The 24,605-nt window shown below is 35.7% G+C and overlaps 1 protein-coding gene and 1 long non-coding RNA gene across 7 annotated transcripts in view; both read left to right on the forward strand.

Annotated features, from left to right (window-relative positions):
* Positions 1–1,514: 1,514 nt before the first annotated feature.
* LOC142873791 (uncharacterized) overlaps positions 1,515–24,605 on the forward strand; it is a 39,257-nt gene continuing 16,166 nt past the window's right edge. The window contains exon 1 of the long non-coding RNA XR_012921766.1: positions 1,515–1,559. This is a non-coding gene — a long non-coding RNA (uncharacterized LOC142873791). The remainder of the gene's footprint in view (positions 1,560–24,605) is intronic.
* GAPT (GRB2 binding adaptor protein, transmembrane) lies at positions 2,089–6,828 on the forward strand. 6 transcript variants are annotated; one of them, XM_076008037.1, is made up of 3 exons: positions 2,098–2,194; positions 4,419–4,517; positions 4,855–6,828. In XM_076008037.1, the coding sequence occupies exon 3, from the start codon at positions 4,866–4,868 to the stop codon at positions 5,727–5,729; it is 864 nt and encodes a 287-aa protein (XP_075864152.1). In that variant the 5' UTR covers positions 2,098–2,194; positions 4,419–4,517; positions 4,855–4,865; the 3' UTR covers positions 5,730–6,828. The 6 variants fall into 6 exon arrangements, with proteins under 6 accessions (XP_075864151.1, XP_075864152.1, XP_075864153.1 ...); XM_076008038.1 differs by having other exon boundaries at positions 4,858–6,828; XM_076008041.1 differs by having other exon boundaries at positions 4,957–6,828.

Consider the following 24,605-nt stretch of genomic DNA (forward strand, 5'->3'; position numbering starts at 1 on the left):
TTCGCAAGTAAAGTGGTTACTATCATCAGTGAATAGGAGAGGAAGGTTTACTTGAATAAACTATCCAGTCTAAATTATCGTATAGAATATAAATTACTTCCTAGGCCTTTTACCATCAACACTATATAATGGTAGAAGAAAAAGCAGGAAAAGAAAACCTAGACATAGTTGCTGTGATTAAAAAGGAACTACAAGACAAAAAAAAATGTGCCTTGCTAAACCAAAGATTAGAAAGTAAGAAAACATAGAATTCAAGACATAAAACCTAATCCATACAAATGGTAATTATATAGTAATTGTATTTTGAATTTATACAGCATTTCTTCTATAAACTAAAAGAATGGTCATATTTATTACCTTAAAAATCTCCTATTCGAGTAAAGTACCAGCCAATATCCCTCCATTTTATTTATCCATAGAAAAACTTAAGTAATAAGGGGGTTGGACAACTTTCTTAAATTCAAAGGGCAAAACTGGATGAACACCCAGTTGTCCTGACTTCTAGAATAAATCCCATAATTTTACACAAATATTATATTTATTGTATTATGTGTGGGTTGTGTGCATGGGCAGGGGTGTGTGTGTATTATTCAGAGGGTGGTTAATATTGCAGTTAAATATACTGGTGAGACTGTACAGCACATCAAGTTCATAGCTTCATAACTTCCTTCACTACGAGATATTTTCCTGGAACATTCCTATTCTGTCTTGGTCACCTTATTACATGAGGCTTAGCTTGGGTCTCACCTTCCCTGAGCTCCCTCAGCTGGATGCCTCTTTTCCTTGCTCCCACTGTCCCTGTCCATAACCATGTCCTCCTTAGCCACAGTGATCTGAAATGATCTGTGGGTGCAGCAACCCCTCTGCTAGACTAATTGCTTCAGGGAGCTTATTCACTGTTGCAGCCATGTCACTTAGCACAATCCCTGCCTCAGTGTCAATGCTCAATATGTATTGATAACATATGCCGTTCTTCCAATGCCCAGTAGGTATTTCAGTAACTAAATCCTTTTATTTTAAGCCACCTATCCAAAGTTAATCCTCTATGGCTAAAAATGTTCCAGTACAATTTAGAAAGGCAAAATTTCCATTGCTTCTTCATCTCATCTGTCCAATTCATCTACACTCTAAGTTAGCATCTCCCTCTTTTGTATTCCATGGAGCTTGATTCTGAGAGATGCTGTCAATATGTTCTATTTGGTTCTATGTGGAAAACATGTTATTCAATCTAGCAAGGCAGGAAATATAGTGGTTTGGGACACAGGTGCTGGGGGCAGACTGCAGGCCGTGAGAGGGAAGTGATTATTTTATTTCTCTGTTCTTCCATTTCTTCCCCTGTAAAATAGGACTAATAACAGAGTTTCTCCCTCCTAGTGTTGTTGTCAAGATTTACTGAGTATTCCACAAAAGGCTTAGAATAGGTATTAAGTGCTAAGTACCAGCTGACTAGTATTATGATGCAAAATTGAACAGTTTTTCTTTCTTATTTAGCTTTATTTTGTTTGCTTGCTGTAGGACTGCTGGGACTTTAATATACTGATAAGCCTATGAATCTCCAGGTAAGCAGAATTTCCGAATTTATTTAATGGAAAGCCTACTATCATATCCCAGAAGTAGTGAATCTCAGAATACACTTTAGGCAACTCCTATTTAATAAATTTGAAATAATACTAACATTTTCTAAACCAAAATTAGGACATTGATTTGACAGACAAGTATGAATGTAACATGATATTTGAAGTGAGGACTGTTCTAGCAATCATACTAACAAACAAATAAAAAAAACAAGACCTATGTGTGACTACACTTAAAAATATTTCTTTACTAAAAAATTTGAAGTACAAGTGAAATGACTTTTATTGATTCGAGGGTGAAGACTGCAAATATTGCTCAAATAAAAACCCATCTAGACCTTATGCACCATTTTCTGATCTAGTTGAAAAATTATTACTTGTTAAAACATAAAGGGCCAAACTTCCTTATTCAAAGACTCCTGCTAGTTTTCTTACTTCTGGTGCATCTGATAAGAACTTCCTCTAGAGCCAGGAAACTTTGCAAGTATTAAAAAACCTGAAAGAAGGAGTAAAGAAGGAAGTGACTGACCAAGTGAAAAAGAGGAACAAGTTCTCAACCAGAGCAAGTTTAAAACATAAGCAAAAGAACAAAACAGCGAGCTTGGCACATCAATCTTGAGGTAAGTTACAACCTGATTTAAGGTGTTTGGGCAATGAAAAACTTTAAGAAACATGTTTGTTTTTGATTGATCAATGATTTTTTTTTTATCTTGTCAAATACAGTTTTCAGAAAAATTACCTTAGGTAGCCATAAGGGGAAAAGCTGATTTGCAAACTGAGAATGATGTTATTGTTTCTTTATGAGTATATATGCTCACAAGTATATGATTATGCTGTGCTGTCACCTTGTTCACAGACAGAAAGCCATTATCTTATTTGAAAGTTTATCAATAATTTGTGATTTTAAGAAAAATTATTTCTTATTTCAGGTTATCAGGTAACCTGTTGGAAATGTTTTCCAATATTAAAATAGAGTCTTACTTGACATTGGACAAAGTGAAACTTACTGAGATGTTAAGCCATATCTGAAGGGCTATTGTTTAAAATATACTTTTCATTATAGTAGGTCTTTGTTTATGTCTTGCAGGGTTTTCCCTATAATGTTATTTTCAAGAAAGGGAAACGATATATTTCCTTTCTTGTAAAAAGTCTTCTTGTCTTTATCTCATTGAATACCTCTGAGATAAATAATTTTAACTTTTAATGTCTTCTCTACATAGGATAACATAGATAGTAAAAGTAAATTCTCCTCTTGGAAATTAAGAGGGCAATTTATTACCTTATCCTCAGTTGCAGAGGGGCCCATAGTTAGACTTCTCCATCTCTCATTCCCACTTCTGCTGCAGGCCTAGTGCTTCTTAAAAAGTTCATTAATTTCCATTAATATTTGAAATTTATTTTATAAGTTTATTTCAAATATTCTGGTAAATAATTGCTGAAGTGAATAATCATTTATACCATGAAAGTTCTTATATAGTATTCATTCTTATCTGTTGCAGAAAGCAAATGGGTCCTAAGGGTTAAAATCATTTGCCAGAGTTTTGCCCTTGAACGCAAGCATAGTGTCTGGCCTTCTAGAGGAGGGAACTCTCCTGATTGTAAATCTTATGTGGTAGACGATACAGTTCTCAACCCCAACATTACTCCCAAAAGTTTCAAGGAAACTAAAAGGTATCTAGATCTGGGCTGTATGTGCCAATATTTTTATCAAATAAATTTTATAAATTAACCATATTTCATATTCAGTTTGGTTATATGAAATGCCAAACTGAAAATTCGCACATTGATATATTCTAATCTTGAGCAAATGTGTAAAAGTTCACTATTGTAAATGAATACTCAGTGAGACCAGGGCACCACTTTGTGGGTTTTTGTTTTTTCTCTTTATCATTACTATCGTTATCCTATGAGCAGATTGCTCCATTCATTAACAAATATTCAATAAATTAGTTATTCTGTGCCTAGTGTTGGTGTTGGTTACACAACGATGAATAATATATGGTTCCCAGCCCTCAAGAACCTCAGAGCTAATCACACTATACAAATTTAGTGATAGATGCACCTGATGGCCATTTACAGATATTTGGGTAAATATCACCTTGGGGAAAATTTTACTTGAATCCTCATTCAGTCACATCTTAATTGTTGAGAAAGTTACTTAACCTTTTTAATCCTCTCTTCTCCTCTATAAAATGAGGATAACAATTGTACTCACTTCATATGGCAGCTGTAAGATTAAATGAGATAACCCATAAAACAGTTTTTAGAAGTTGGCCCCAAATAAGCTCTTAACTAAATATTATTGATGACAACATTCAATAGATGGTAATAACCATTCCACAAGCACTATTAACACTATTTATTGTAACCATTTCCGTGTCTAGGCTAAAAACATACAGTAATATACTTTTGTTGATAAAATTATAGTAGAACATTCAACCTAGTTGAATATTCTCCTTTCTTCCTCCTTGCTATTTTAAAGCATCATCAGAAAACAATCTAAAATAATCTTGAATGAAAGTAAGTTGCTGAAAGTTGTGAGAAGACCTGTGCTAGAAAAGCTTTCAAAAATATTTAGTTTTACTTTAAAATTCTCTTTCCGTGTTTTAGTTATAAACTATATGCTTTAGAAGATATAGCTTGAGTTTTAAACTAGAGTCTTAAGAATTAGATGCTGAAATTTGGAGTCATTTTTAAATCTAATCCTTTATTCAACAAATATTGAGTGATTGAAAGCCTTTTCTGTGCTAGGTGTTATGCTATCTTCTAAAAATATAAAGATGAAAAGGTCTGATCTTTGCCCATTTAACCAAGTAAGAAGACATACAATTCTCTGTCATTTAGGTTATCATGTTATAAGACAGAATGGACTCATTCATATGGGATTACAGAGGAAGGAGTGATTAAGAAAAAGACATCAGTTTCTGTCCACTCCAACAAAGGGTAAGGAAGGCTTCACAGAGGAGATACTAGGTAACAGAAATGTTTCCACATGTATGCACTTGTCCCATTCTTTCTATTGCATTCAGAACATTATCTTTCACTTGAAAAATTGTTATTCTTATTGTCAAAAACCACGTTGAGATCTAAGTAATAAAACCACTGAGACTTGGGCAGGGACAGGTTCTTCTAACTCTTTTTCATCCTTCACAATAGCTAGTGTATTCTATATTGAAAGCAGGAACTCACTGAATGCTAGTGTTTAATGTATTGGTGGAAATTGGTAGATCTTTAGTTATGCTGTTTAATAAATATGTAATTAATATATTTTTAATTTTAGCAGGTTTCTGAATGGCAGATTATTCAATCTCCCTTTTCTTGGGTTTTCTACTCTGCTATTATCTTCCACTCATTTCTGCTTCATTTTGTGATTCATTGACAGAAAAGGAAGTGCAATGGAATAAAATCCCCCCTGATACGGTACAATTATACATTAATGGTTGTAAGGTGAATAGCATCACATACAAAGAGAGCCAGCCTCCAAAAACAAGTTTACACAATCTCTCCTCCAATTGCATCAGGACTTTACCGTATAATGTTCTTCCAAATCTGGAAACGAAATGCCTAAAAGAGCTTCCAAATTCATTTCTGAACAATACTAGTCTACAAGGAATTACATTGGTCTGTACCTGTGAATTCATTAAGGGAAACACCAAACTGTTAAACATAACTGCTTGCTCAGAAATGTTGAAAAGCTGTGGAAATAGTTCAGTGGCCATTACTGTAGGAATTTCCCTTCTTTTACTCATGATCATTTGTGGAATTGGGTGTGTTTGGCACTGGAAACACCAAGAGACCACACGATTTACCTTACCGAGGTTTTTGCAAAGAAGAAGCAGCAGGAGAAAAGACTATACTAAAACATTCTCCTGGAGTCACCACATTATTGGCTTATGGCGTAAAAGCCCAACTGAAGCCCGAGACCAGAGATCTACTGCTGCAGGAACTGACATGCAGGAGAACTATGAAAATGTGGAAGCAGGTCCCCCCAAAGCTGACATAGAAACTGATAAGGAACTGTATGAAAACACACGGCAATCTAACTTCGAGGAACATATCTATGGAAATGAGACATCCTCGGACTATTATGACTTCCGGAAGCCTCATACTTCTGAAATTCCTCAAGATGAAGATATATACATTCTCCCAGATTAATGGTAGCTTTTCAAAATGCCGAGTGTTGTTATTAGAAGATAAATATTCACTGTGACTTTTATTGTACTGATGCCATTATCAATCAAGCTCTGATGAAATCAGATGGTCTCTCCTTTCTCTGCACCTTTTTGAATTCTCTCTGTATGTATCTCTCCTTCCTTGCCCTGGACTAAATCTGCATTATGCTATATTGATTCTTCCTTCTAAATGTTGCCTGTTATCTCTTTCTTTTATTTCTACCTTTACTATCTTTTTCTGACTCAGAATTATTGTCACAGTCCCCTAAGTGGTCATCCTGTCTCTAGTTTCTACTTAATTAATTTCCCATGATACTGGCAGATTTATCTTCAGAAAAATAGCCACATTACTTTATTGCTTAAAACCTTTTAATACCTCATCTTTGCAAAAGACATAACACTTATAACTCTAACTCCATAATTCACAATTTTCCACAATTGGTTCCAATTCATTTTTCCAGTGATTTCTCCTACTAATCCCGCACTTCTCTGCTTTCGTCAGAATCATCTCGAGACCTGTCAAAGCCATCCCTCCTCTACAGCTTTGCTCATCTGCTCCTCTTTCAAATCTGCCTCAGATCATAGCTTCTTCAGCAAGTTTTCTGAATCATTCCAAACATGCATTTACCTTTTTCTTTTCTGATGACTTATAGTTTTACTGCCTCTTCAATCCTTAGTACATTTAAACATACGAATATCTTTGTCATGACATTTTATTACTTAACTTCATATGTCTTAAATAACCACCTAAACAGAAAGGAATTGCCTCATAGTCATATTGTTAGCCCAAATGCCTACAATATTTCATGAGGCACTAAATACTTTATCCATTGACAAGAATTGAATTGTACATTGTCCTAAGTAGTTTTGAGAAAAAAAAATCTAATAAATCTATCCATTATCATCCATCCCAGGAATAGTTACTGAGTACCTTCTATCTGCTTGTGCACATGGGGGACAGAGGTTGGGGGCACTAAAAGGCAAAAGGAGAGACATGGTCCTGAACACATACTGTCCAGTGGGAATTAAAAGACAATAAACAAATGAACGAACAAATAAATACTATGCTTTTTATGAAGCTATGATATGTCCTCTTTAAATCCACGCTTTTATATACAGCTCTGAATTGCTCTGCCTGAAACTGCAAACATTCCTCTTTTGCCAGGTGGATCCATTTTAGGCTCTACCAATAGGGGGCGCTAAGTAAGATCCGAAGACAATAAGGAGCAGAAGGGACTTGTTCCTTCTTGTTCCTTTCGTCTCCAGCAGGTGCTGTTGCCATGTAATTCACCCCAGTATCACTGGTTATTTGCAGTTTTCTAGTTTCTCCCTTCACTCCCAAAACCAGCTTCGCTGCATCCTGCCAGAAGTGCCAGCACGACCCAGGCAGCGCCCTCCCTTAGACTCCTCCAAGCTCTCGAGGTGCCAGCAGGAGACAAGAGTCCTGCCAGCTCCGCAGGGCTCCTCCTGTGAGGTCTGATATCCCCCGCCCTAAGGATGGCAGCTGCTTCCTACAATAACTATCTCTGGGGTACCTGTGTCCCCTTTTGGTTTGTCGATACCCATTTAGCTAATTTTCTATATGAAATTATCTCTGTTAAAACAAACAGATGGTTTCTATTTCCCTAAGTGGGCCCTGTATGGCACACATAAAAATGGTAGTAGGTGCTTTAAAAAAAAGAAAAAAGCTTTCAGCTTTTGAGAGTAGTGGGGTTGTGTAGTGAATAGGATTTTAATTTAATAAGATAGTCAATGGAGGCCTCTCTAAAGACACACATAAGCTGAGACTTGAGGGTTAAAAAGGAGCTATTCATGTTAATGAGATGGGCTGAGTGTTAAGGATGGGACCACCATGTAAAAGAACCTGAGGCACAAACAAATTTATGATGCTCTGGGAACAAACTGAAAGAAAGCCATCGTGGCTGGAGCTTCCCAAGAGAGGATCGGAGTGACTCCTGATGGGTTGGTGAAGGAAGGCGTAGAAGACCATGTAACTAGTATGTAGAAGGAAAAGCACACGAGGAAGGAAGTACCTTTGAGGAAAAGTCAGATAATATAGGGCTTTATATAGTAAGTTAGGGAGTTTGGACTTTATCCTAATAAATCTGATTTTCATGTCAGAATATGATCTTAGAAGGCAGAAAAGATGCTGATTTTTTTCCGAAAACTACAAGGTATTGCAAGCAAAGAATTTCTAAGCTGCAATAGGATATGGGATGCAAGATTCTGAAGTTCAGGATACAGGGCTGGATTTTAAGAAGCACATGTCAATGAATTATAAGATAAACAGTGCTCTCCAGCATTTTATTAAAGGCTTCACAGCTTTTAATTTAAATTCAGTTCCTGTAGTTTTGCATTTTGAGAGTCTCCCAATAGAGAAGGGAATTAGGCAAATGAGAGAGACTCAAACAAAAGGAAGCACAGGAGATGGTACATTGCTGAATGCAATCAAGGCTGGTGGAGGTGTAACAGTAGCTATTGACCTGTGTTGTTGCCATGGAAACCAAAGCTCGGTGGTCTTGGAGTGCTTTCCCTTTTTAAGGACATAGACTGGCTTTAGTGAATAGCTCAGACTCTGCACGTTATGGAAGTTGCATCATCCATTGGCACACGTATTCTAAATTCTTGTTAGTGACAGAGACAATGGCTCCCTGGGTCTGAGGTAAACTCCCCAGAAGCTGAGGGGCTGTCAAAGACATAACATTGAAGCTCAGTGAAGGGCAGGATTTGGCTATTGCCTCAGGCCCACTTCCCCAGCTCCACTCTAGGCCACACTGACATATTAATTGTAAGTGATAGCCAGAATTTAGGAGGAGGAATACAGTGAACTAGGTTTGATCTAGTAACATATGATTTTTTTTTTGAGACAGGGTCTTTCTCTATCACCCAGGCTAGAGTACAGTGGCATCATCATAGCTCAGCACAACCTCCAATTCCTGGGCTCAAGTGATCCCCCTACCTTAGCCTACTACAGGTGGGCACCACCATGCCTGACTAATTTTTAAAAAAAATTTTTTTGTAGAAATGGGATCTTGTTATATTGCTCAGGCTGGTCTTGAACTCCTGGCCTCAAGCAATCATCCCGTCTTGGCCTCCCAAAGTGCTCAGACTACAGGCATGAGCCACCACTTCCTGGCCAACAGATGATTTTTTAAAAAATATCATATTAGGAGATTTGAAACTTATCAAACAAATAAATACAAGTTTATGTTTGGGTTTTCTCCCTAGGTATTTCTGAGAAGACTGTGGTCCACATTAAATGCTCGCATTATAGTGCCTTCTGAGCACCATGCATCAGACTCAGGCTTTATGCAAATTGTCTTTCTTAGTTCACCAAAAACCCCAGTCTCATAGATATTGTTAATATCCCCATGTTACAGATGAGGTGATTGGGACTTAGAGAAGTTAAAATTTGATCAAAGATCTTAAAGTTAATAAAAAAAATTTGAACCCAGTAATCCTGATGAGAGTGATCTGCTCAGATTATGTTATTGCAGCATTATTGGTAGATGATAATATCTCCTGGCTTAGTACCATGGAATTTCAGATCTACAAAATAACTTGGAAGCCTCTAGGCTGACTTCCATATTTTGAAAATGGGAACAATGAGCCCCAGAAAGTTTAAGTGACTTTCCTAAGGTCACACAGTGAGTTAGAGATGTTAACCAAGATCAGAACTGAGCGCTCCTGGCTCCAAGGTGATTTTCAATATATTCCTCTGCCTCCATATTGACTGGGAAAACACAAAGTGTTTTTGATTTTTGTTTCCATTTGTTTTTATTTTTGTTTGTTTTTTAACCCAAGTCTTCCTCATAGCATCCCTTTGAGTCCCATTTTATAGGACTTTTGCTTTTTCTCTGTTCTGTTTTAGCTGGATATTCTCTTCTTTGTATCTAGAAATGACTCTGATTCTTCCAAATATTATGCAAAGATAGGCCTAAGAGAGCAGAGTATACAGATTTCTTAATGCCTGTGGCTTTTGTGTGGCTGGAGCTAAGTAATGAAGGCAATTAATCAGGAGTGGACTGGTGTACAATATGTCCTCTTCTGGTCATTATTTCTTAAAATGTACTCCTTTGTCATCTTGTCTCATCTGGCAGAATTTGTCTAGACTATATACGCTTTTAACTCAATTATCTGATGTGAGAAAAACATAATCAAAAGAAGAGGAACATTCCTGGTGAGAGGCAGAGGGAGGGAGTGGGGGTATGTCGGTGACAACCACATTGCAATAAGAATATTCAAACAGCTAGTGACAAAGTAAGTATCCTCTTTGGCCTGACATCGAAGGGGTCTAGAAGCTATCTTAAGTCTCTTTGTTCCAGAAGAAGATCAAGAAGAATATTTTGAAGTACCTAGGCAAGAACAAATCTGACATTGCATTTCAGGGAGAGTCTCTTTTTAAAATCAAATGATGAAAACACAATAGCAAAGTAATAATTACTTTTTAACTTGCTAGAACAGCCAATTAAAGCTTAGAGCAAAATGACCGGAAAAATGCATGGGAGAAACAAAATTTAGATAAAGGACAAATGAAGAGATGCACAATAAAACAAGGTTTTGATAGAGTTAATAGAGTCTCTTTGGTGGTAATCAAAAGAAAGAAAGTTCCATCAAAAGTTGAAAACTCAGACATCTACAAGGGCTAGGTGGAGCACATATAGTTATGAAACAGGCCTACAGAAAGGCCGTGGTGCCAAGACACTTGTATGTTGAGCAAGCAGAAAAGTCACCATAGTTGAACTATCTTTTCAGATATGACGCAAGCCAAACAATAACCAAACATATATGCACCTTTGCTCTAAACCAAGATGTAGTTGCTTGTTTCTTCTATTTCTAATGCATCATGCAGGGCTGTAATGAGGCTTTAATTTTACCTTTTACTAAAAGTCACTTCTAAAGAAACATTTGTAATTCAAAGATGCATAGTATTAAAGGAAACCAAAGGGGAAGTGGAACTTTGCTCATTTAAGAATGATTTTCATTTCCTCTTTTAATTAGCTGTGTTGCTTAATATACCAATACTTTCTCCCACACATGTTGAAAAGAAAGCTGTAAAGCTTAAATTAAGATGCATCATCTTGGTTGCACGTGGTGGAAAGAAATTAAGTCTATAATAAAGTTTATATGTTTTCAATATACAGCCTGAGATCTGACTCTTGCTTCCTTTTCAGAGCCCAGATTAAATCCCAGCTCTTTCATGAAGTCTTTCTCAATACAGCAGTCCAAATGATCTATTCATTTCCTGATTTCTTGCCTTATTTTCTCTATCCATTTATTTATATGTCTAGTTATCTACCCACCCAGCAAATATTTATCAAGGGCCTATTTATTCATTGTTAGGTACTGTGATAGGGACTCAGCAGTGAATAAACACGTACCATGGCCACAGCCTAGATGAAATACCAAAAAAATTCACACAATAAATGTATAATTGGAAGTACAAATTAAAAAAACCACGGTGGTATGAAAGCTTTTAATAGAGGAACCTGAACTTGACTTATGCAAGTAGTCAGGGCAGGCTACTTAAAATGGATTACTAATGTAAATTATATAAGCAGAATTTACCTAGAAAGAAAACAAGAATTAGTGACTACCTTTCCACAAAAGAGGCTCATTATTGCAGAACATTATTATTTCTGTTAGCTTGTTTACTTAAAAGAAATGGCAAAATCTCAAATTGCTTTGAAGGGTTTTTAAACTGCTATTAATAATAATTGGAAAGAAACATGAAAATATTAGTCAAGAAAATTTCATAGAGATTAGTGTTCTACATAGGTCTGGTATGAACTTAAATATTTCTGGGCAATGTAATAGAGTGGAAAAAATAAATGCTGTAACATATAGCAGACATATTTTAATCACAGCTTTGGTGGATGTTAGTTACGTGACTTTGCAAAAGTTATTTATCTTCTCTGAATGAGAAAGTCCACAGATGACAAATGGTAATACAAGAACCATGAGAGGTTACTGTGAAAATTGAATGAGGTAAGGTATGAAAATGCCTCAAACATTACAGTTATTCAGAAAGTAAGATGCATGTAAAACATTAATCTATATTATTTGTCTCGGTTGTGCTTCCTACATATTGTTGCTACACTTATCACTACTCAAGACTACCTTTTGTGATTTTTATTTGTCAAAGACTTTATGCTTTCAAATATTTTGGTCAATAAAATAACTTTAGTGAATATATAATAGTTTTTTAGAATCATTCCATTGTATTCAATAATAAGAACTTCTGATCAACAACAGAGCTTCTGATTACACTGACCTTATGAAATTTCACATTAAAAAAAAGAACTGCTTGTACCATTTTTTTTTTCTAATTCAAAATAGCTACTCCTCATGTGAACAATGCCTTCAAAGCAGTTCTTGCCCAAATTCCTTTTCAGGAAAATCAAGGCAAGAATGCTGATCCAAGAGCAAAGATAAGGGGGGCTAGGGTGGAGATAGATGCGATATTATAACTGCCCTTATTTGGACCACAATGTGATGGCATGAGGTGACCTCTCTTTAATCACCAAGATTGATGATAAGCCATGGAGTTATTAATATTTCCCCCCATGATGACATGCTAGTGTGAGTGTGTTCACTTGCCTATGGGTAACATTGGCAGAAGAGGTTGTTTGTTACCTGAGCCTAGGTAATTCGGTGTGTCAAAAGTCTCACCCATCCCTCCTGCCTGTCATAGAATCTGAAAAGCACGCCATGACAGAGTTTTCCTCTGCCACCAGGAGTCTCTAGGATTTCTTTATTTAAATGTGCACATCTTCATATGATAAGCTCTTAAACCATTATCCACTACTTAATACATTCAAGAGTTAGTGTTTCAGGTTGGTAACTAGGGTTTGGACAAGAAATACCAAACATCTGAGCCACTAATTAATTGCTTTCTTCTAAAACAAGTGGTAACTTAGTGTAGGAGTTCTGGGAGTCTGGTCTGGGTTCAGTGGGAGGATTCAAGATTAGAGGGGTTGGGGTAAAAGGATGCCATTGCGGCAGTTAATGGAATGTCCTCATACTGCTTTGAAATTTCAGCCTTTTTAATTCCTTACTTTTTTTTTTATCATGTCTGCTTAATTGACAGAATTAGTCCCTGAAATCCCTCTGCACAATATTGAGCTGAGCATACAGACATGAAGTGCTAATCTCTGCCCTTGAGGAGTTTACAGTCTGCTGAACCTTATATTATGGGCTAATATTGCCACCCACCTGGTAATTTGCATTATTAAGCCTGCAAATTCTTGGAGCTTAATATCATTCTAAGTATAACATTCATTGCTTTATGTTAAAAAATAATAGTTTACATATACCAAGGACCACTCTAGTCTACTGTGACAGAACAATAATGTCAAGTAACTCATAACTGACTACAAAGCCACATACATAAACTAACAGTCTAGTTCGATATAATAAAATATGAGCAAAGAATGATCAGGAAACCTAATTCTGCCTGAAAGAGTCAAATGTATCTTCAGAAGGAAAGTCATGATGAGCTGAGTTTGGGGGACAACACAAGACTTTATGACCTTGAAAGTCCCTGGAGATGTTAGATAAAAGGTAAATATATTTGACATGAAAGATAACCTGAGCATGGCCCCTATGGGGACCCATCAAGGCATCATGAGCAATAAAGAGCAAATTCTGAGCAGCCAGAGATCAGAGGGAGTTTTGATGTTTGGAGAACACTGAAAGTGAGAAAGAAATCCAAGAAAGAGAGGTAGGAACCTGGTAAAAGGTAAATACATGCCTTTTCTAAGTGTTTTGTAGAAAATATATGTGTGAGTGAATATAGGCAATTTAAGTAGAGGGGGTTTAATAAAGAAATTGGTTTCAAAGGTGAGGACTGCAGGAAGAAAAAGAAGGTAAGTTTACTCAAAAGATCAGAGCTGTAAAAATCCAGTCCCTTCTGTACAGCAGAGAGATCTAGCGAAATGGAACTGCCAAGAGCCCACAATTACCGTGACCCTGAACCTGCTGCTCACGAAATCAAGCTGTGTGAGCTGGCGCTCAGGAAGTGACACTCATCAACCACTATTATTGCTGCCATCACTGCAGGGGCACCCACAGAAAGCAGAACTCATGGCTTCTTACTTCATCCCTCTTTCTAATCTAACTAAAAGCCAGCTGGCAAGTGAGTTTGAGAAATATAGTGTGCAGGTTCCTATCCCCAGTAGTAGAGAGGAGACTATAGAAAAATGACTGTAGAGCCAAGAGGCAAAAGACACCAACTAGCAACCACGTGTCTTCTGACTTAAGAATCTCTTGCCCTTACCTCCCTTCTCTCCTCTCTCTAGGCCTCTATCAATGAAGAACAACACAGAAGACACACAAACACACACACACACGTTTTTATTCTTATCATCGCCTACGTACATAGTCATATCTACTTACAGGAAATTGAAATTGTTCTAAGTATGTACTGGAAATAAATAAAGGAAAGTTTGAATATATAGCAGCAATATAGGCTAAGAAGTAAACCTTTCAACCAAGCAAAGGCTAGTAATGATTATCTCAGAAAAAAAAATAGTCTCCTCCATTCCCAATTTCTCTTTCACCAACACAAATAAAAAACATATCCACTTATTTGGCAAATTTATCTTCTGTCTCTCTTTATTTTTAATTTTCTAGGTCACTGTATCTACTTAGCTCCCACCATTAAAGACTTGAGTAGGAAATAAGTTGTATTTTTCCAACCCAACAGTCTCCATTAATGAAATGTGACAAAGCTAAACCTAATAAGAAGCTATTCAAGTTGTTTAAATGTGCTCTATTGTACATATTTAGATAGAAAAAATAAGATGTAGCTGCTTCAAAAGAAGATTAAATGGCTAAAGATTAAAGAACAATGACAACTGGAAAACACAGTTGGAGAACAACAATAGATACAGAGCCAAAGAAAGAAGTCTGGGTTTTCAATTTAATTTATGAAAGAGTTCTGCTTTTAGGAATAAATAATTGCATTTCTTGCTATTTAAAAGATTAATTTTTAGAAAGAAATTAAACTAAAAACAGCAATATTATTTTCTGTTTTTGCTTTTACATTTTTATTTCCTCAGTGTAACATTAATTTTTAAAGGTATAGCATGTTAGTGGTATACAATGATACAATATTCTTTAGGGTATATTTTAAATGGTAATTGGTGCCACTTGATTGAAAATCTTGTTTGAGGAATCAGATGATGAAAGTACTTAGAGTATAAGGCAAAGTTCTTACCCTTACAATGACTTTGCATTATTATAAAAGCATCCTATAACTACTGGATATTTGGGAAGAGGCAATTTTCATGGCATTGATTCTTAATAGACATATTCAAAGAATAGTAAGAATCTTATCTTAATCTCATCTCTAAAGGTAATTTCACAAATCCAAGATTAGTGTCTTCCAGAACTTTTCTCTACCTATTTCCTCTTCCTGGTACGCTCTTCCCTCAAGTATTCATTTGGACTATTCCACTTGTTCATAGCCAGTGGCCCATTGGCTAGACTATTTCATTCATTTTATAATAGTAACTAACAATTATGTAACACAGCCAAGAATCATAGAACATCAGTTGACTAAAAGGGGCGATTTAATAAGTAAATTTTAAAATTTTAATTGTTATATACTTACAGGGTTCAAAATTCAAAAGGTACAAGAGTATGCATAGTGAGATTTTTCTTCTAGCCCCACTCCACTCCCTGCCATCTCTTGACACTAGCAAAACCAGTGAGCTTAGGGGGCATAACTCATACATTAGTGGCGGATCATATTAGTGAAGGAGGAAGCTTACAGATTGTTTCTTTTTAAATAAAAATATGGAGAATTTACACTATTACATTCCCTTGAGACATGTTACACAATTTAACAGACTAAGATATCTCATTTTCTCGCTCATGTGAAAATTATTTAAAAGAAGTCTCTGGAGCACCAAGATGCTACATTGCGATGTAGCAGGAATGTTATTTCTTTCGGGAGCAGTGTGACTGTTACTCACATATTCTCCTCCATTCCCAATCTTTCTTTTACCATCACAAATAAAAAACATATCCACTTATTTGATAAATTTATGTTCTGTCTCCTTTTTTTTTAAATTTTCTAGGTCACTGTGTCTACTTAGCTCCCACCATTAAAGACTTGAGTAGAAAATAAGTTGTATGTCCAGATATCCAGATATTCTCTATGGCATGTAATCTAGTACCTTCCAATAATATCCTGGTCCTCTTAGTTGAGAACCATAATAAAATGAAAAAACTGGGTGCTGAGATTGCACGAGAATATTGATGGTGGCCAAAAGTTTCTTCTGCATCTGATTCATCTTCATTAGTGACACAGGTAAAATTTATGTGTGTGTATATATATATACATGTATGCATACATACACTTCTTTTTAAGGCAGGAGTTCACACTACATTTTCTAATTTAAATGTGTGAAGTTTCATCAACACTAAGACTTTCTTCTACACAAAAAGGATATTTTGATGGTCAAAACCTGATAGATATCATATACTAGATAAGAAAATGTTTAAGCTAATGATAATTTTAAGCAATTTACAATGTCTCTGCTAAATGATTATGTCTAACTTTAATCCTACAAGCAATTCAATTTTCAAAGCTGATGAATTTACAGAATGCATTTTCCCAGAATCTCAATTTCCCTCATCAAGGCACACATGGGTGGCCCCTGAGCAGTTGCACCAGGCCTTACAATCAGAAGAGCCCCACACTTGGTTTAATCTCTTTTGCAGCTGTTTTGAAAATCTAAATCATTTTTGAAAAAGAGGTTCCTCATTTTCATTTTATACTACTTGGCTCTGCATATTTATCCCGCGTCCTGCCTATAACGCATAAACTGTTAGATTAGAATTTAAGGTCCTGATTCCTTCACCTTTTTGTGCATCCCAAGTAACAGACAAATTCTTAGCAAGTCCCCTTCCAAGAATTACAAATTATATTAAATCCCAAAGACACAATTTTCCACTGTGATTCAAACCCTTTATAAAATGTCTCATTGCAGACTGAGGAAAATTAGCCGATAATGAATACTTTAAACATTTGATCATTAAAAGTCTCTGGTAGGCTTAAAACTGTGAATTTCAGGCTCCTCCGCAGACTGAATCCAAATCTTTTAAGGCTGTAACAGAGAAATCTGTATTTTTTAAAAAGAATCTCTAGCTTTTTTTTTCTTTGTTTGTTTTTAACTGGTTGGGAGCATGAAGCAAAAGGCTTAATTAGGCTGTTGAAAGTCATAGTGTGAGAGGCTTGTGCTACCAAATTTAGTTTCTATTAGGTATTAACCTGATATAGCTTCTGCCTGTTTCTAATCAACCAGCAGGGTACCCACCAGGAAGAAACTGATTAAGTACCACCCTATCCACTGTGGATGTGACACCTCTTAGTGCTTGGAATCATGCTCATCTAGCACTTATAGGGAAATGTTGGCAGGATAAATAATTGCTGAGTTCTAATTTTATTACACCTTTTCCCACTTGTTTCTCTATTTCCTATAGTGATTATTTGGGCTCAGTTCATTATAAGGTATTCCCCTTTCTCTTTCCTGCATCTTATCTTAATTACAGCTGATACTGTCTTCTGCTCAGTCTTGTCATTTTTGTGAAAGAGACAGAAGGTAATAGCCAAGCAGAAGCAAAGTACCAACTTTATACGGACACCTGTGAAGTTTCTGGTTCTCTGCTGACACTCTGCATACTCACCACACAAGGGGTGGATTATTTCCTCCTGTGCACTTTCATTTAGGTAGAAAGCCTAGGGTATGTGAGCTTTTCAAGGAACCATGGCCTTTAGACAAACAGTGAAGAAAAGAAACTTTGACTCTAAAATGCACCAAATAAAACTACAAAATCAAAATTAGTAAGGACTAATTTAGTGTATAGTACATTTACTTGTTAGTATTAATAATCACAAAAATTACATTGTCTTCAGAAATAATTTGTAGAGTAGCTTTTCCTCACTTTCCAACTCCTAAGTTTACATGATGATTACTGAGAAATCATAGCCAAATGTCAAATGCGTTATCCATAGCCAAATAATTTCAAAAACAAAAATTCTAAAATTCATTTCAATTTTTTTAATTAAAAAAATTTATTTAGGGACACAGGAACCAATTGAAAGAGCTTCAGTGGCAAAACAAGAAATTTGAACAAAATAAAGTAGTATAAGATTATAATCTAAAGTATAAAATAAATAGCCACTCATCAATTCATGAGTGGATTAACAAAATGTGGTATATATCTGCCATGGAATACTACTCAGCCATAAAAAGAAATGAATTAATGTCCTTTTCAGCAATATGGATGGAACCAGAGACCATTATCTTAAGTGAAGTATCTCAGAAAGGGTAAAACAAACACCACATGCACTCTCTGATAAGCTGGAACTAATTGATGGTCACAGAGGGAAGTAAAAGTAATTGGAAATCAAGAAGGGGGTGGGGGAGGAGGGCAGTAAAAACCTACTTAACAGGTACAATGAACATTATTCAGGTGACGGGCACACAAATAGCCTGGACTCGAGCATTATAAAAGCTATCCATGTAACCAAAACAATTGTACCCTTTTGATATTTTGAAAAAATATTTCAAATGACTAGCCATGAATCCATACTGACATAAATAAGTCATTGAATAAAAAATTTAAATATATTTAATGTGGGATGTCAGTAATTTTAACATGTATAGTGTAATATGTGGATACCACTAAACTGTTGAATGTCAAAAGTCCACTAAGGTCTTAAAACATCACCGTTAGGGCAAATTTCTATTAGGATCACCCTAAGGCTTTAATACAATTCTGGAAAGTCAGATTATAGTTGACGTAGTAAACAATTATCACAACCTGCTACGTTATAGGGGTAATTCCAAAAGTTTTGCTAAAACAAAATCTTATGCAATACCCAATAGTTTAATTTTTAGTATTAAAAATATGTCAATGGATAGACAGAAAAATTGAGAAAAAGAGAGAAAGGGAGAAAGAGAAAGAGAAGAAGAAAGGAAGGAAAGATGAGATGAAAGGTAGCAGAAATTCTCTGCCCCTTACCTGCCTCAACAGCCCTAAGCAGCTCTGCAGAATTCTGATCTCCTGTGGAACTCAGTTTGTAATTTTTTGATGTAGTGGGAAAAGCTGAACTTTTGAAGGCAAGCCATAGGGTTGGAGATACTAATATAGCACAGTATCCGAGATATATAATAAAATCTTACAACTCAATAAGAAGACAAAAATCCCAAATAAAAAATGGCACAAGATGTGAAGAGACATGTCACCAGAGAAGATATATGGAGGACAAATAAGCATATGAAAAATGTCTCAACATCATTAGTCACTAGGAAATGCAAATCAAAACAAGTTTCCATTGTACGCCTACTAGAATGGACACAATTAAAACGACTCCATGCCAAGTGTTGAAGAGGTTGCAGGGCAACTGGAACTCTCATATGTTGCAGGAATGGGAAATGGTATAGCCACTTTTGAAAAGAGCTTGGCAGCTTCTTATAAACATACACTTACTATAAGATGCAACAGTATCACTCCTAGGTATTTCCTGAAGATAAATGAAAACCTATGGCCATACAGTGACCTGTAGATGAAAGTTTATAGCAGTTTTACTCATAGTAGCCAAAAGTGAAAACAGCCCAAATATCCATCAACTGCTGAAAGGATTAAAAATGTATGGTCCATCCATACAATGGAATATTACGAAGCAATAAAATATAAGAAACTATTGATTTATCCAACAATATTAATAAATCTCAAAAGAATCATGTTAAGTGATAAAAGCATATTTGAGTCCATCTATGAAATCTGGAAAAAGGCAAAAGCAATAGAGACAGAATTCAAATCAATGGTTGCCAGGGACTGGGATGGGGCAGGGGATTGAGGGCAAATGCATGTGAGAGGACTTTGGGGAATGATAAAACTGTTCTATATCATGATTGTAGTGATGGTGAAATGACTACATATATTTGCCAAAGAAGGGTAACATTTACTAACTATAAATTACACCTCAATAAATCTGACCGCACCCAAATAGAATGACATATTGAAAAGGATGTGGCACGTGATAAATGCCTAATAAATGTCAATTTACTTTAAGAATATCTTTAGAAGATGTAACAAATTTTTTCCATTCTAAGAATCATACATATTCTTTTTTCTCTCCTGTATAGTTTATTTATTTATTTTTCCAGAATATTACAGAGGCACAGTTTGGTTACATAAATTGCTTTTGTACCGTTTGAGTCAAAATTATAAGCATGCAAACCCCCCAGATAGTGTGAATTATACCCCTAGTTAGGTGTGAATTTACCCATCCCCAGCTCACCTCTCCTACCTAAAAGATTTTTTTTAAAAACTGGAACTACTTCTAGCTTTTTATCAGTGTTAACCTGACAAATAGAGTTAAATAAAGGAATAGTCCTGTATTACTCCTCTTTTTACCAGGTTTGTTCTGTCTTTCCCATCACCACCTCTATAGATTTTACCCCGAGAGATAGAAACAGAGATTATAATTCCATTATGACTCTTTAGGTTAGCAGGAAAAACCTGATTTATTCCAGGTATAAGTCATGTTCCAATTGCTTCCCTTTGGAGGAGAAGACAAGCTATCCCACATCTGAATATTTATTTATTAGAAAAAAGAAACTCAAAAACAAACACGATGTTCACAAGTTGCCTTTGCTGCAAAATTAGAGATTCAAAAATCTGAATTGACTACAGAATGTTGGTTAAAAATAAAATATTTCTTCCCAAACAAAATATCATGGACACTTTAATACACAGTTTAGGCTTTTAAACATCACAAACTCATTGCTTAATGTATTCAATGGGATAGGAAATGCTAGCTGATTCCATGTGTGTTTTCTTAAAAAAAAAAAAAAAAGACGTAACTTGTTAATAGCATTTTTTCAAGTTACATTAATATTATCTATCTAAAGTTATATAGATAATCTATCTATTATTATCTATAATAATATCTATCTAAAGTTGTATAGAATTCATATTTTAAAAATTAATATCATTAGATTTAGATGACCACGTTAACATGGATAAAAGACAAAGTGAGCTGACATGTTGGGTAATAATGGATTTATACCTACCGGGACTTATACATGGCAGAATGTTTTCTTTTTACACTTCAGGCACCAGGAGAGAAATGATAGTGCAAAGCCTTTAGGAGGCAGTTTCCTAGCAGGAATTTTTAAAGTCTTCTCATGGTAGAGCTTCCCCATTAGTATTTACTTAGAATGAAATTGTTAAACATTTGTTAAGTAAGCACTTTTATATTTCCTGTTTTCTATATCTTCAGCTACAACTGGAAATGTTTTCACAGTTCCTTTGGGATGGATTTTTAAAATTCTCCTGCATTTCTTTTAAGTGATATAGTGGAATCATTTAAGCATGAGAATTATTTGTTGTTCTTCTAGGAATTTTAATTTATCCACCATGTACCCAAGTGAGTTTGCAGCCCAGTGTTTGTGCCTTTCTTCTCCTCACTATGTATTCTGTTTTCCTCAGCTAACTGAATTCTGAGTAACTTTTCTTGCTTCCTACCTAAAAAGTTATCTGTGGGAGTTTTGAGGGTCTCAAAGAAAGGGAAAGTGTGTTGTTTTATAGCCATATATAAATATCTTGCGCAAAATTATGGAAAGAAGCAAGTGATTTTATATTTGACATTTCTTATCTTCCCTTTCAGCGCAGGTCATCCCCCCCCTCCCCCTTTCCTGGAGTCTTTTCTCTTCTCTTCTCCATCTCTAGCTCCTGGGCCCAAATATCAGCTCCCTCAGTACAAATTAATGTGCTTGCTTGTCACCAAGAAAGACAAACTGCATTGGAAAGGAACTCCAACAACCAATTGTAGAATTCAAACATCTTTGGTTACTTGATAGGGAGCTAAAAAGGGAAGGAAGAAGGAAAGGGGTGGGAACAGGGAAAAAGATTCTCAGTTTTCTTCCCCAGTTAAAATGTACAGATTACTAACTACTTCATTGATGCATTATGCAGGGCCAATGATGCCTTGCTAGATTCATTGGAAAAAGGATTGAGGTCATCACTATAATGAAAATGTGCCTAGAACACCATGTAAATATTTAATGTAAAAGCCCACAATTTAATTTATATAATGTAAAAAGAAAATCCTTGAAAAATTATGGTGAGGCTGTGCTATCTTGATTTGTTTCTTGTACATTTCTTTCACTTCTCAAAATAAACTGAAACTCAATATATTTCTCTCTCTACCACCTCCATTTCTCTCTTGTCCACATTTACTACAGGGTTCCACTAGGAGGTGATAGCATATGTCTTCTAATTCTCTCTAATCTATATGTATATCATGTGTATATATGCAGGTGTGTGTATGTGGGGAGAAATAAAAACTGTACTGTGTGTCTGTGTCAAGAAAGGTAGAGGAGAATAGGAAAAATTCTGTGACCTCTTAATATATAATTAACTACTCTTGTAGCTCTTATCGTATCATTGGTGCAACATAGAAGCCCTGATGATGCCAATCTTAGTGCTTCATCCTGGGTACATTTGATGAGAGATTGATTGTTGTTGGGTTTTGAGGGGATCTGATAAATATTAATCCCTATCCTTACTCAAGTTCTGAATTGAATAAGAAAGTCAGAAGAATAAGGAAGATGGAGAGTAGCGTCCAGCATTTATTACTGATATTGATCTGTTGGAGAAGTGGTTTGGGGTCCATTAGGCAGGTGGGTTTGCTAATACTGCACCCACAAATTTGAAGATTTACACTGTCAGCTACAAGCACAACCGGATGTCCACCACCCTTCCTTGTGGGAGCTTGCCCTTATAAAACACTGGGCTTGAAGTAAAATGTGTGGGTCTCTGTGAGCAACTGGATCATGAAAGAGGAAAGAGAAGGAAAGTGCCTGAGACATGTATGCCCAGTGTCTCTTTCCCAGGTCAGCAATATCCCTGGAAGAGTGACTGGGAGGGTGGAAGGGAAGAGCTAAGGAATGTACAACCACAGGAAAGAAAAAATAAGTGGGATATAAAGGTACCCCATTAAGTGACCAACATAAGCCTTGAAGTCAATAGAAAGGCAATATCACATTGGCCTTATTGGAGTAGATGCTATGTATGTATGCTGTGAATATATTTGAAGACTCTTCTGTTGACCCCATTAAAGGTACCTTGAGTTTTGCTTAACATCATGATTATACCTCAGTATCATGTGGAAGCTCTGTGGCCTAAAAAAGAGAAGATATCCCAGAAGTATACTTTCCTTGAGCCTGTTTAGAAGCTAGATTTAACTTTTGGTTCAGGATAATTCAATCGATGCTTCAGAAGAGGATTGTTTCCATTTATTGATTGTGGTTTTGGGAGAGTGTTTAAAATTCCAATAGATATTCCTGGCATGAGAGCTTTTACTATCTATCATTATTTCAGCATATATTGTCAAAATGATTTATTATTTTGATATTTGCCTCAAAGATTCTGCAGTCATGGTTAAGAATCGAGGAATACATTCTTTCATAGTGATAGTTGGCCATTACATTGTTATCTTGTCCTGTGATGTCTCCCTGACTTTCAGCATTAGCTGTGTTGATAATTTGTCACATCAAGGGATATTACCTTCCTTTGAATTCTTATAGTACTATATTTGCACCTTTCTTGTGGTATTTATTCCATGGCTTGTCTTATGCATACTGGGATCTATTTGTACCAATACTATAAAATTGTGAGTTTCCAAAGGGCTGGGATCATATCTAGGTCAATTTTTTTTTTTTTTTATCACAGTGCCTGACACAGAGTAAATACTCAATAAATGTTTCTTGAATGCATGAGTAATCATGCGGCAAAAAGAATTTCCTATCTTTTTCTACTCAGATTGTTTGCTGTGTTTTTCTCTTACTATTATTCTTTCCTATGCAAACCTTTCTGCCACAAAAGGTTCTTTGTTTTCACATATTTTCTCTAACATAATCTTTGTTGACTAGTATGTGATTTCGTTCTATCTATTTCTATATCCTCTAATCTCCAGATTTTCTAGGCTTAAAATATAGCAACAAAGAAAAAAGGATTAGTCAGAGAAAATATACTAAGTTAAAATATTTTTGTACTGCTTTAAAATACCTGCTTTATCACAATAATACATGCATAGTAGTTTTAAAAAAATCAAATTGTATAGAAGAGCCTATAGTAAAAAGAAATAACTGGCACCACATGTTTGTCACAGCCCCATTTCCCTCCCTATTTGCAACCATTTTTAACAGTTTTTAGATCTTTTTATAGATACTATCACATTTCTAAATATGCTTATATCACAATTTGTTGGCTCTTCATATGATCGATGAGGTGCTATCTCACTTTGACAATCACCCCAATCTCTCCTCTATCTCCTACATGTATATATGTATTTTACATCAATTACCATTGCAACATTAAATGCATGCTTGAACCTTTTATTCTCTCACCTATAAATAGTATCTCTTAACTTTTCAAATTTAGTGCCCCTATCATAACTTTCCCCTAAGGCCACCTATGATTATGAATAACATGTTTGTGTCAAATAGGAAAAGATATTCTTTCAGGTAGACTCAATCCATGTAGGCATGGCTGATAGCTCTTTTGTACAAAGAAAACATGCCCCTTCTCCCAGGTGTTGGCCTTCAATCCTCCATGCACCATTAGCTGGGCATCTTGGTGCAGTGCACAAACTGTACAACCACACACTGAGCCCTGATGTCACCCCTCCTTTCTCTCTTTCTCCTTTAATTTCCCACTATTATCAAATGCGCTTTACTTTTCAACCTTTACATTCTATTTTATAACCATAATCATCTTTATTTTATATATAGGTTGAATATTAGTGTAAAACATTTATATTACTATATTAATA

The sequence above is a fragment of the Microcebus murinus genome, chromosome 11, assembly GCF_040939455.1.
Source record: "Microcebus murinus isolate Inina chromosome 11, M.murinus_Inina_mat1.0, whole genome shotgun sequence".
NCBI classification, from domain to species: domain Eukaryota; kingdom Metazoa; phylum Chordata; class Mammalia; order Primates; family Cheirogaleidae; genus Microcebus; species Microcebus murinus.